General features: G+C 31.9%; 1 protein-coding gene across 5 annotated transcripts in view; it reads left to right on the top strand.

Moving 5' to 3' along the window:
- Nucleotides 1-13,663, top strand: part of KCNT2 (potassium sodium-activated channel subfamily T member 2) — a 381,853-nt gene that overhangs the window by 350,551 nt on the left and 17,639 nt on the right. For all 5 annotated transcript variants that reach the window (XM_055378337.2, XM_055378343.2, XM_019028251.4 and 2 more), the window contains one exon: nucleotides 617-917. In XM_055378337.2, coding sequence (XP_055234312.2) covers nucleotides 617-917 — 301 coding nt within the window. The remainder of the gene's footprint in view (nucleotides 1-616; nucleotides 918-13,663) is intronic.

A 13,663-nucleotide genomic window follows, 5' to 3' on the forward strand; every position in this document is an offset into this window, starting at 1 on the left:
TTTTAATATTTTAGTCAGAAAAGCACTTTATATGGTTAATAATAAATGCATGAGTTAAAAAGTGAGTTTTGTTTTCTTCTGGAGCATATGAGAGAATTTTTAAAATTCACATAACGTTCATGCCAGTGCTGTCTTTAGAAAGAGCAATAATTTAAAAACATTAATTCCAAATCTAAGATAGTTATCTTAATTATTTAAATTGAGTGTGAAATACTTGTAATAGGTTTAGAAAAGTCCATTACATGGATTTTATTTGGATAAAGTTGTAAAATGTCTGTTTTTGTATGTTTCAAACAACTGTATGCTAGTAATATCATAAATAACTATGTATGCTAAGTAAAGTTTATGCCTAAAAATTAAATACTTTCATAAAAATTTGTACCAGAGGATACAGGTATTTATTTTGCCTGATTTATATGTAAGTTCAAGGAAACATACATTTTAATATTTTTAGTAATGGAAAATTAGAATCAAAGACTGATTTTGCTCTTTCTGTGAAAACTCTCCTGAGTAGAAATATAACTATAACAGTATATTAGCAAATAAAATATTATTTCAACTTCAAGCCATATTTATTTCTAAAGTATCTAATTATCAATATCTATTTCCTTTAAAGTCTCAAATATCTATCAGTGTAGAAGAGTGGGAAGACACCAAAGACTCCAAAGAACAAGGGCACCACCGCAGCAACCACCGCAACTCAACATCCAGTGACCAGTCGGACCATCCCTTGCTGCGGAGAAAAAGCATGCAGTGGGCCCGAAGACTGAGCAGAAAAGGCCCAAAACACTCTGGTAAAACAGCTGAAAAAATAACCCAGCAGCGACTGAACCTCTACAGGAGGTCAGAAAGACAAGAGCTTGCTGAACTTGTGAAAAATAGAATGAAACACTTGGGTCTTTCTACAGTGGGATATGGTATGCTCTTTAAAAACTACTGTATATATGGACTCGTGATTTCTTGGCATTAGTAATAATATAGTTGGTTCTAATTTAATAAAGAATTGAATTTTTGCTTCACAGGTCAATTAGTAGAAACTAGTGATACATCTAATCTCCTACAGAAAATTTAAATGATGATGATAAGATAAAATGCTAAAAATTTTCAGTGTTTGCTGAGTCTGCTAGGTACTGTGCTAAACCCATTACATGAATTATCTTAATTTTAATTTTCACAAAAACTCTGAGCCAGACCCGGTGTTTTCATGTTAGAAGTAAAGAACCTAAGTCAAGTAGCCTTCTAATTATCATCTTATTCTAGTGCCTGAGATAAAACGAATTTGAGGCATTGACAAGTAACTGATTGTATCGGCCACAGGTAAACCAAAATGTTCTTATAAAATTTGTTTAGTTTATGTAGTTTAGAAACAAAACCTTCAAAAACTTTAATTTTGAAGCTCAAATACTGCTTTATCTCATATAGTGCCGATCTGTCTCAATAATTGTTCAGTTCCTATATATGATCCATAATTGCCGTATAGACACTATAGACACAGCTTAAATAAATAATGCAAAGCTTAAATAATGCAATGATACATTTAAAATATATCATTTATCAGTGTATGAATTTTACTTTAAAAAGATATTTAGTCCAGTCAAAGGAAAACCAAATGATAAACAAGGTGTTTTATTTTACGTATATAAATATGTAACATGGTAAACCAGGAACTCAGATAGTGTTAGTATCATGCAAGTTAAGAATCAAATAGAAGGTATTCCATATTTACCCTTTTCTCGTTTATTATTGAAATCTCAACATGAGGCAATGTTCTTAGGAAGAAATTTTAGTCTTTGAATTAGAGTTTAAGAGAAGTTGCCTCGTTTCTTTGAATAAGGAAAAAACCCACATATTAAGTTAGCACTACTCTATGCATAGCATGGTATGTGTGCTACTCCAGGAACTATGCTAGGTGCTTTATGTGTATATTCTCATTACTCTTTATAACCCTGATTTGATAGGTATCTCATTTTACCTTTCAGAATTTTGACTTTCAGAAGTTAAAGACTTTGCTCAAAGACATACAGTTAAAATGTGTTGTAGTCAGGACTCCATATATAGTTGAATTTCATAATTATATGATACTTACTTAAATGTAGTCCAGATTCATCTGTGACAAATAATTTTAATATAATCTCATTTAATGTCTTACATTAAGATGGAAATTAAAAGAAAAAGTAAGATTGTCATTTTAGAAATCCACTAATAGCTATCTGCCAATTAATTGATATGGAAGGTGATTATATTCTTAAAAGGATTATAACTGAGAATGCAGCCCAGCGGGTCTCAGCCTTATTTTGCCCAGCCCCTATTCAAAATGGAATTGCTTTGGTTCAAACGCCTCTGACACTAACACTGCTTTTTATATATATAACAGATCAAAGGATATATATACATATATATATATATATGTATTTCCATGATAATCACCTGTGAAACTGTCAAACTTGAGGAAAATGGTGCTTTACAAGTGATGTATTAGGAATCTTATTTTTATATTGTCTAAAGAAAAATAATTATATCTCAAATAACAAAAAACTCATAAGGAAACATTGAAAAATATTTAAAAATTTAAGTCACTAAATTGCTAATATTTTTTTCAAAGAATTAGCAAACACTTTAAAGTACAAGTTGTCACTAATATCATAGAGCAGTCAACACTGTTGTAACTGCTGGATTAAGTTTTTTCAGATTATCTTTGTTAAACCAAAATTAAATAATGTGAAATTATAATTTATGGAAAACGCTGTCATGGACCACAGCTTACAAGGATGTCATTTTTGTTTGGCTTAATTTTTTCATGATTGATTTCAGGGTTTAAAATTTGACAGAACTGTTAGCTTTTTTGGGGGGAGTAAAAGGATATACCAGGCTTAAAAAATGGCTCAGTGGTACCGGGTTTATAAACTCGACTTCAGTAAATTTTGAAAATCTGATGCTTGACTGTAGAAATTATTGCTTTATGATCATGGGATAATTGGCAGTTGTTGAGGAAAAATACGGAGATAAGTTCCAAAAGGAAGGGCAAGATTTTTATACTTATGTTTATGCTTATATAATACTATGTGAAAACTCAACTATGAAATAGTGGAGACACATTTTATTTGCCTTGTGAGAGATTAAAACAAAGTTATGAGACATTAAATGCATTGCCCACAGTGATTAACATGCAGGAGGAACTGAAACTCAGACCTTATCTGAAAATGTATAGCACTATTAAAATTGTTAATATTTTCTGATATACAGGTTAGGCTGAAATAATCAAAAGTCATACAAATTCTCATGCATTTATTATCTGAGATATACATATACCTACTCCCAAAAGATTCTGCATTAGAATACAAGTACACAATATTTTACTTGTAATTCCAAAATCCATAATTTCTGAAACCAAGGTTTTAAGTAAGTTTGGCACTAAAATGTGTTTGGATATGGAAACTGATCCAAACTACCTGAAATGATTAGTATCCTTTACTTATCCTATTTATTGTGAACATATATGTTTTACTGCAGAACCGTTAATTTCTCTGCTCCTTCAAACCCTACTGTGAATGCTACACATTATGCGTTATATGCTCAGTAATATTTTCTAAATCTGAAAAATTTAGTTCTGAAACACATCTAGCTCCCAGGGATTGGGAGGTGAAATATGAGGACTCGTATGCTTTGGGGAAACAGCTAAAGTGACAATCTACAAATTCTGCTTGCTTTTAATTAATTTTTTGTAACTTTCTTCAATATAATTTTTAAAATATATTCACCTCCAAGTTGGACAAGCCGTGTGTTCTTTGGCAAGTCACATCTCTCTGAACTTATTATTGTCCACCATTAAATGAAGATAATAAAGTATTTCCCAGGGGTATGATGTGTTAGTTATAATTGTCAAATAATAGAATGCAAGTGAAAAGATTTTTTAATCTATAAACTCTATTGCAAATGTGAATAATTTTTTTTCTGTTAATAACTAGCATTATTCCTCAATAATCTGTTTAGACTGACTCTCACGCTCACGAACATTGCTCTTTTTTATCTATTGATGGACTTTATGATTAGCCCATAAAATGGTATTTTTAGTAGTATATATTGGCAAGCAAATCTTCCTGATGTGACTGCTGATAATAGGTACTAGCTGATTTGGACGTGTATTGTTATAAATTTAATACTGTTAGTAAAAGATGAAAAGCCAAGGGAAGAATAAAAAGAAATCCTTTTAAATAAAACAAGATAACTAACAGTGTCTAGGCTTGTCCTTTATTATACCCAAGAGAAATTCTTATTTTTTTGTCAAGTAAATTATAATTTGCCTAAAATAATGAATAGAGTAAACAAGAACTCTTTTATAGCTAACATGGTGACTTAGTTCTTAGTCATTATCTTTCTTATGCAAAAGAAATAAGCAAACCTAACAAGATAGAATTGTTATTGTTACTCAAACTATGATAGATTTAACAGCAGTAGTAATAGTAGTGGTGATGGTGGTAGTAGTAATAATAAGACCATCATCTTCTGTTTTCAGCTCGTAAGTTTTCATATTTTTTAACGAATAAATCAAATATTTTTCTCTAGTACAGATTTCTTCACAGATTTATCCTAAAACGTATTACCAACTGGGGAAAAGGAACTATGGCTAGTTATTTCTTTTATAATTTTTTGCAACTTTTAATAATTGGAAGGAATAATACAAGTATTTGAGATCACGCTAATGACTTCACTAACAATTTACTATTTCAGAAGGAATTGGCACTGGATTTTTATTGTTTTTTGAGATATATCATTTAGCTTTTCCTAATATAAATGAGTGTGTGTGTATTTTCCTCAGAAAATTAATTGTATTCTGTATACTTCTATATTTCCAGAACTCTCAGGCTTGGCCCTCAAAAACACAAGAATGAATACATGGGGTTTGATTTATGTTAATCTCATTCTGTTCATAGAACTTTATTAGGAGTAAACAAACTAATCTTTTTTCTTAATAGATAAATCAATAAAGCATTCAAAAAGGGTAATTGATGAGTTAATGATAGGTAGTAAATGAAAATATTTGAGCAATAAATTGTTCCTATCTCCTTAAATTAAAATATAAAATTTTACTTTATAGAGTTGTATCATATCCTTCCTAGAGCATTAATTTTTCAATGACACCAATATTTTGCATAATTTCTCACCATACTTAATTGCACTTATACATATATTTAATCTTTACAACTGGAAATTCAAGTGCTGTGTTTTGGCACATGTGTAGGAAAAAAGAGGCCAATTTGAATCACATAAAATTTTTTTGTTATTGAAATAAGTTAGTTGGTTGAGTGAACTTTTTACTTTTAACAGTTTATTATGGGTTGAGTGGTTGAGTATAAATAGTCAACAAAAGAACAAAGAAAGAGCTTTCTAAATGCTGTAAAACAACAGGGAGAAACTCCTGATTTTGACCATCATTTATGTTCTCAACTGAAATAATACAAAAAATGTGAAACAATATTGTGCAGACTTTGGACAAAGGAAGCGTATAACTTTGTTCCCCAGGGAAAGGGAAATAGATGAATTAACTCCTTTATAAATCAGGACTAGGATGCGAAATAAGAAAATATGACCCATAACCAGTATAAAAATAAATCAACAGAAACAGATTCGGAAAACACAGGTCTTAAAATAGTTATAATATATTCTATATGTTCAAGGTGGCAGAGGAAAACAAGAATATGATAAAGAAATAAAGATAGAAGAGACCAAATTGAACATTCTAAAAATGCATAATGCAGTATTCCAAGTTAAATACTGGATGGGGGTGGCATCAGAATACCTACCACAGAAAAAAATATCAATGTGCATAAAGCCATAGCAATGGATTATCCAAAATACAGTATAGAGAGAAGGAGGGAAAATAAAACTTCGAAGAACACATAGAGTGTTAGTTACCAGTGGGACAATATCAACTAATGTAACATGCATGTAACTGGACTCCAAAAGGAGAGAAGAGAATGGATATTTGAAGAAACAATGGCCAAAATTTTTTCAGATTCGATGAGAACTCTACCAAAAATTTAAGAACCTCATTGAAACCCAAGCAATATAAATATTTAAAAATATAAATACTAATAAATACATATTAATAAGTAATGCCAAGAAACAATATACAAAACTGCTGAAAATGTTTCAAAAGGGCTAGAGGAAAAAACCACTTTATGAATGAGGAATATAGGTAAAATGTAAACAGACTTCTTGTTAGAAACTTTACAAAACAAAGTATAGGCATCTTGAGAGTAGTAAAAAAAAATAGCCCACCTATAACATTATATATAATATAGATATCTTGCTAAAATGAAGGCAAATAATATTTTTAGACAAACAAATGCTGAATTTGTTTATACTACAAAAAAATGATAAAAGGCTTTCCCAAAACAGAAGAAAAATGATGCCAGGTGGAATTATGGATCTAGACCAAATAGTAAATATATAGGTAAACATGAAAGCTATGTTTTTATTTTGTTAAAAGATAATTTACTGTTGAAAGCAAGTTTATAACATTGTGTGGTTTTTAGTACATATGGAAGCAAAAATGTCTGGCTATAATAACTCAAATAACAGGAAAGGAAAAACTGACATATAATGTAGTAAGGTTGTTCTACTACATGTGAAATGGTATTATATTATTTCAGAGTAGAGAGTAATAAGTTAAAGCTGTATATTGTAAACTCTGTAGCTTGAGAAATAATAGCACACTAGTTTTGCTAAATAAAGCAACCATCCTTTCTTGTTTATGTGTTGTGCATGGCCTCTTACATCTACAATGTAAGAATTTAGTAGATGCAACAGTTATCATATGGTCTGCAAAGGCCAAAATATTTACTATCTGGCTCTTTACAGAACAAAAGTTTGCCAACCTGTGACCTAAAGGAACTACAAAATAACTAAACCAAAATGATATAACTAATAGCCGATAGTGCAAATAAAATGGAATGATTAAAAGAAGAATTTTTTAAAAAACTCACTTCAAAGAAGGAAGAGATAATAAAACAATAAGAAAACACAACTAGCAAAATGAAACATCTAAACCCTAATATATTAACAATTATTTTAAATATAAAGAGACTACACAGTTCAGTTGAAATGCAGAGATCATCAGGTGGCATTAAAGAAAGCAAAACGCCATATATGTTGCATAAAAGAAACCCACTTAAAAACAAAACTGGTTAAAAGGAAAAATATATTTTTAAATTTTTTAATTTTTGTGAGCACATACTAGGTGTATATATTTACGTGGTACATGAGGTCTTTTGATAAAGGCAAATAATGCATAATAATCACATCAGGGTTAATAAGGTTTCTATCATCTCAAGCATATATTATTTCTTTGTGTTATAACCAATCCACTTAAACTCTTTTAGTTATTTTTAAATGCACAATAAATTATTATTGACTGTAGTCACCATGTTTTGCTATCAAATACTACGTCTTATTCTATCTAATTATATTTTTGTACCCAATAACTATCCCCTTTCTCCCATCCCCACTACCATTCCCAGCCTCTGGTAACCATCATTTTACTCTCTGTCTCCATGAGTCCAGTTGTCTTAATGTTTAGCTCCCACAAATAAATGAGAACGTGTGAAGTTTTTATTTCTGTTCCTGGCTTATTTCACCTAACATAATGACCTCCAGTTCCATCACATTGTTTCAAATTACACTATCTCATTCTTTTTTCAGCTCAGAAAAACAAACAAGCAAACAAGCAAAAAACACACTGCTGAACACACTTTGGAAGGGCTAGAGGAAAAAAACACTTTATGAATGAGGATTAAATGTAAAATGACAAGACTTCTTCTTAGAAACTGCAAATCAAAAAAAGTAGAAAGGCATCTTTACTCCATTGTATATATGTATCGTATTTTCTTTATCCATCCATCTCTTGATGAAACTTAGGTTGCTTCCAAATCTTGGCTATTGTGAATGCAGCTGCAATAAACATGGGAGTGCAGATATCCTTTCTTTTGGGTATATACCTAGCAGTGAGAATGCTGGATCATATGGTAGTTATGTTTTTAGTTTTTTGAGGAAGCTCTCAACTGTTCTCCTCATAGTGGTTGTACTAATTTACGTTCCCACCAACAGTGTACAAGGGTTCCCTTTACTCCATATCCTCGTCAGGATTTGTCATTGCCTGTATTTTGGATTGAAACATTTAATTGGGGTGAGATGATATATCATTGTAGTTTTGATTTGTCTTTCTCTGATGATCAGTGACGTTGAGGAACTTTACATATACCTGTTTTTCATTTATATGTCTTCTTTTCACCAATGTTTATTCATCTCTTTTGCCCATTTTTAAATTGAATATTAGATTATTTCACATAAAGTTGTTTGAGCTCCTTACACATTCTGGTTATTAATCACTTGTCAGATACACAGTTTGCAGATAGTTTCTCCCATATTGTGGGTTGTAACTTCACTTTGTTGTTTGTTTCCTTCGCTGTGAATAAGCTTTTTAACTTGATGTGATCCCATTTGTCAATTTTTGCATTGGTTGTCTGTGCTTCTGGGGTATTAAAAAATCATTACCCAGTCCAATGTCCTGAAGAGTTTTCCCAGTGTTTAGTACTTTCATAGTTAGTAGTCTTAAATTTAACTCTTGAATTTTGATTTATTTTTGTAAATGGTGAGAGGTAATGGTCTAGCTTCATTCTTCCACATATAGATATCCAGTTTTCCTAGAATCATTTATTGAAATTCCTTTTCCCAATGTATGTTCTTGGCACCTTTGTGGAAAATGAATTCACTGTTGATATCTGGTTTTGTTTCTGGGTTCTCTAATCTGTTCCATTGGTCTGTGTGTCTGTACCATGCTGTACCATGCCAGTACCATGTTTCATGCTGTGTTTTTATGCCAGTGCCATGCTGCTTTAGTTACTATAGCTCTGTAGTATAATATGAAGTCAGGTAATGTGATTCTGCCAGTTTTGTTCTTTTTTGCTCAGGGTAGCTATACTGGGTCTTTGTGGTACCATATAAATTTTAGAATGCTCTTTTTTTTATTTGTGTGAAGAATATCATTGGTATTTTTATAGGGATTACATTGAATCTGTAGATTGCTTTGGATAGTATGGGCATTTTAACAATATGTGAACATGAAATATCTGTGAATATGAAATATCATTCAATTTTTTTTGTCCTCTTAAATTTCTTTCATCAATGTCTTTAGTTTACATTGTAGAGCTTTTTCACATCTTTAAGTTAGTTCCTAGGTATTTAATTTTATTTGTGGCTATTGTAAATGGGATTACCTTCTTGATTTTATCAGATTGTTCACTGTTGGCATATAAAAATACTAATTTTTTTTTTTTTTTGAGACAGAGTCTCACTCTTGTCATCCAGGCTGGAGTGCAGTGGCATGATGTCAGCTCACAGTAACCTTCGCCTCCTGAGTTCAAGTGATTTGCCTGCCTCAGCCTCCCAAGTAACTGGAATTACAGGCATGCACCCCCAGGCCCAGCTAATTTTTGTATTTTTAGTAGAGACAGGGTTTCACTATGTTGGCCAGGCTGGTCTCAAACTCCTGACCTCAGGTGATCCTCCCGCCTTGGCCTCCCAAAGTGCTGGGAATACAGGTATGAGCCACCGTGTCTGGCCATTGATTTTTGTATGTTGATTTTGTACCCTGCAACTTTACTGAATTTGTTTATCAGTTCTAATACTCTTGGTGGAATCCTTAGGTTTTTCCAAATAGAAGAGCATATCATCTGCAAACAAGGATAATTTGATTCTTTCTTTTCCAATTTGAATGACCTTTCTTTCTTTCTCTCTCTTGCCTGTCTATTCTATATACACCTTCCAGCAGTATGTTGAATGATGTCGTTGAAAGTGAGCATCCTTACCATGTTCCAGATCTTAGAGAAAAGGCTTTCAGTTTTTCCCTCCTCAGTATGATACCAACTGTGCATCTGTTGTTATGGTTTTATTGTGCTGAGGTTTGTTCCTCCTATACCCAATTTTTTTAGTTTTTTTTTTAATCATGAAAGGATTTTGATTTTTTCCAAATCCATTTTTAGCACCAATTGAAATGATCATTTGGTTTTTGTCCTTCATTCTGTTGATAAGATTGATTGATTTGCACATGTTGAAGCATCCCTGCATCCCTGGGATAAATCCCACTTGGTCATGATGAATAATCTTTCTAATGTGCTGTTGAATTCAGTCTGTTAATACTGTGTTGAGGATTTTTTCATCAATGTTCATCAGAGATATTGGCCTGTAGTTTTGTTTGTTTGTTTCTTTGTTGATGTATCTTTATTTGGTTTTTGTATCAAGGTAATACTGGCCTCTTAGAAAGACTTTGGAAGTATTCCTTCCTCTTCTATTTTTTGGAATAGGTTGAGTAGGATTGTTATTAGTCCTTCTTTCGATGTTTGGTCAAAATCAGGAGTGTAGCCATAAGGGTCTGAGGCTTTTCTTTGCTGGGACATTTCTTATTACGGCTTTCATGTCATTATTTGTTATTGGTCTGTTTAGGTTTTGGATTTCTTCATGTTTCAATCTTGGTAGGTTTTGTGTGTCTAGGAGTTTATCAATTTCTTCCAGCTTCCTATTCATTGTCATATAGTTGTTCATAGTAGCGTGGCCTCTAAAAGATCCTTTGTATTTCTGCAGTATCAGTTGTAATGTTTTGTTTTCATCTCTTATTTTATTTATATGGGTGTTTCCTCTTTTTTTCTTAGTTTGGATAAAAGTTTGTCAATTTTGTTTATCTTATCAAAAAACAACTTTTTCTTTTGTTGATCTTTTGTATTTTTTCTTCATTTCAATGTCATTTATTTCTGCTCATATCTTTATTGTTTCTTTTTTTCTACTATTTTTGGTTTAGCTTGCTCTTGCCTTTCTAGTGCTTTAAGATGCATCATTTGGTTGTTTATTTGAAGTTTTTCTATTTTTCTGATGTAGGCACTTTTAACTATAAATTTTCCTCTAAGTACCGCTTTCATTGTACCCCATAGATTTTTGGTATGTTGTGTTTCCATTACTTTTTGTTTTGAGAAATTTTTCAATTTCCTTCTTAATATCTTCATTAAGCCGTTGGTCATTCAAGATTATATTGTTTAATTTCCATGTGTTTGTATAGTTTTCATAGTTCTCTTGTTGATTTGTAGTTTTATTCCTTTGTGGTCAGAGAATATACTTGCTGTAGTACCATTTTTAAAATAAATTATTAAGTCTTGTTTTGTGGGCTAACATATGGCCTGTCCTTGAGAATGATCCATATACTAAGGAGAAGAATGTGTACTGTGCAACCATTGGATGAAATGTAATATGGATTTTGGTTGTGCCCCCACCCATATCTCATCTTGAATTGTAGTTTCCATAACCCCTACCTGTTGTGGGAGGGACTTGCTGGGAGGTAATTGAATCATGGGGTAGTTACTTCTATGCTGTTCTTATAATAGTGAGTTCTCACAAGATCTGATGGTTTTATAAGGGGCTTTTCTGACTTTTGCTCAGCACTTCTCCTTCATGCCATCATGTGAAGAAGGATATGTTTGCTTCCCCTTCTGCCATGATTGTAAGTTTCCTGAGGCCTTCCCAGCCATGCGGAACTGTGAGTCAATTTCTCTTTATAAATTACCCAGTCTCAGGCGGTTCTTCATAGCAGTGTGAGAACCAACTAATACAAAATGTTTTGCCAATATCTTAGTAGATATTTGGTCTATAGCAAGGATTAAATCTGACATTTCCTTGCTGATTTTCTGTCTGGATGATCTGTTCCACATTGAAAGAGGGCTGTTGAAGTCTCCAGTTATTATTGTGTTGGAGTATATCTCTCCTTAGTTCTTATAATATTTGCTTTGTATATCTGGGTAATCCAATGTTGGTTGCATGTATATTTTCAATTGTTACATCCTTTTTCTAAATTTACCCCTTAATCATTATATATTGACCTTGGTCTCTTTTTATAGTTTTTGCCTTGAAATCTATTTTATCTGATGTAAAAACATTTCTCCTAGTCTTTTTTGGTTTCTATTGGCATGGAATGTCTTTTTCCATACCTTTTTTTCAGTCTATGTGTGTCTTTACAGGGGAAGTGTGTTTCTTGTAGGCAAGAGATCATTAAGTCTTGTTTTTCTAATTCATTCAGGTGCTCTTGTATTTTGATTGGGAGGGTTTAGTCAATTTACATTCAATGTTTTCATTGATAAGTAACAACTTACTCCCGACTTTTATTTATTTGTTTTTTGCTGGTTGTTTTGTGGTCTTCTCTTACTTCTTTCCTTCCTTCTCATCTTCCTGTTAGAGAAGGTGATTTTCTCTGGTGGTATACTTTAATTTCTTACTTTTTATTTATCGTGTATCTGTTGTATGTTTTTTTATTTGAAATACCATGAGGCTGGCAAAATATCTTACAACCCATTTTATTAAACTGATGACAACATAATACTGGTTGCATAAACAAACAAACAAGTAAAGAGAAAAGTAACCAAAACTCTACACTTTAACTTTATCCTCCACTTTTTAACTTTTTTTGTTTGTATTTATATCTTGTTATGCTATGTCCTGAAAACTGTAAAAATTGTAGCTATTATTTTTGATCAGTTTATCTTTCAGTCTTTCTACTGAAAATACAAGTAATTTACACACCACTATTACAATAATATTTTTGTGTGTGTGTATTTACTATTACCAATGAGTTTTGTACCTTCAGATGATTTCTTATTGTTTTAACATCCTTTTAGATTGAAGAACTCTCTTTAGCATTTCTTATAGGCAGGTCTGGTGTTGACGAAATCTCTCAGATTTGTCTGACTGGGAAAGTCTTTATTTCCCTTTTATGTTTAAAGAATATTTTCAATGGGTTGAAAACACATTAAAGGATAAAAGGATACAAGTATTATTCCTATTCTAGGATACAAGTATTTTTCCTTCAGCACTTTAAATACATAATGCCACTGTCTCCTGGCATGTAAGGTTTCCACTGAGAAGTCTGCTCCCAGATATATTAGAGCACCATTGTATGTTGTTTCTTTTCTCTTGCTACTTTTCAGATCCTTTCTTTATTCTTGATCTTTGGGAGTCTGATTATTAAATGTCTTAAAGTAGTCTTATTTTGATTAATCTGCTTGATGTTCTATTATCATCTTGTATTTATATATTGATGTATTTCTCTAGGCTTGAGAATTTCTCTGTTACTATCCTGTTGCATCAACTTTCTAAGCCTATCTTTCAACCTCCTCTTTAAAGTCAGTAACTCGTAGATTTGCCCTTTTGGTGCTATTTTCTAGATTCTGTAGGCATGCTTCATTTTTTAAAATTGTGCTTTCCTTTTTCTCCTCTGACCGTACTTTCAAATAGCCAGTTTTCAAGCTCACTAATTCTTCTGTTAAGAGACTGATGCATTCTTCATTATGCCGGTTGCATTTTTCAACTCTAGAATTTTTGCTTGTTTCTTTTTAATTAGTTCAACCTCTTTGTTAAATTTTTTGTTAGGATTCTGAATTCCTTCTCTGTGTTATCTTGAAATTTGTTGAGTTTCTTCAAAACAGCTATGTTGAATAATCCATCTAAACAATCAAATATCTGTCTCTCCATAATTGGTTGCTGATTCCTTATTTTGTTTGGTGAGGACATGTTTTCCAAGATGGTCTTGATGCTTCTGGATGTTCATCAGTGTCTGGGTATTGAAGAG

Source organism: Gorilla gorilla, chromosome 1, assembly GCF_029281585.2.
Source record: "Gorilla gorilla gorilla isolate KB3781 chromosome 1, NHGRI_mGorGor1-v2.1_pri, whole genome shotgun sequence".
Lineage (NCBI taxonomy): Eukaryota > Metazoa > Chordata > Mammalia > Primates > Hominidae > Gorilla > Gorilla gorilla.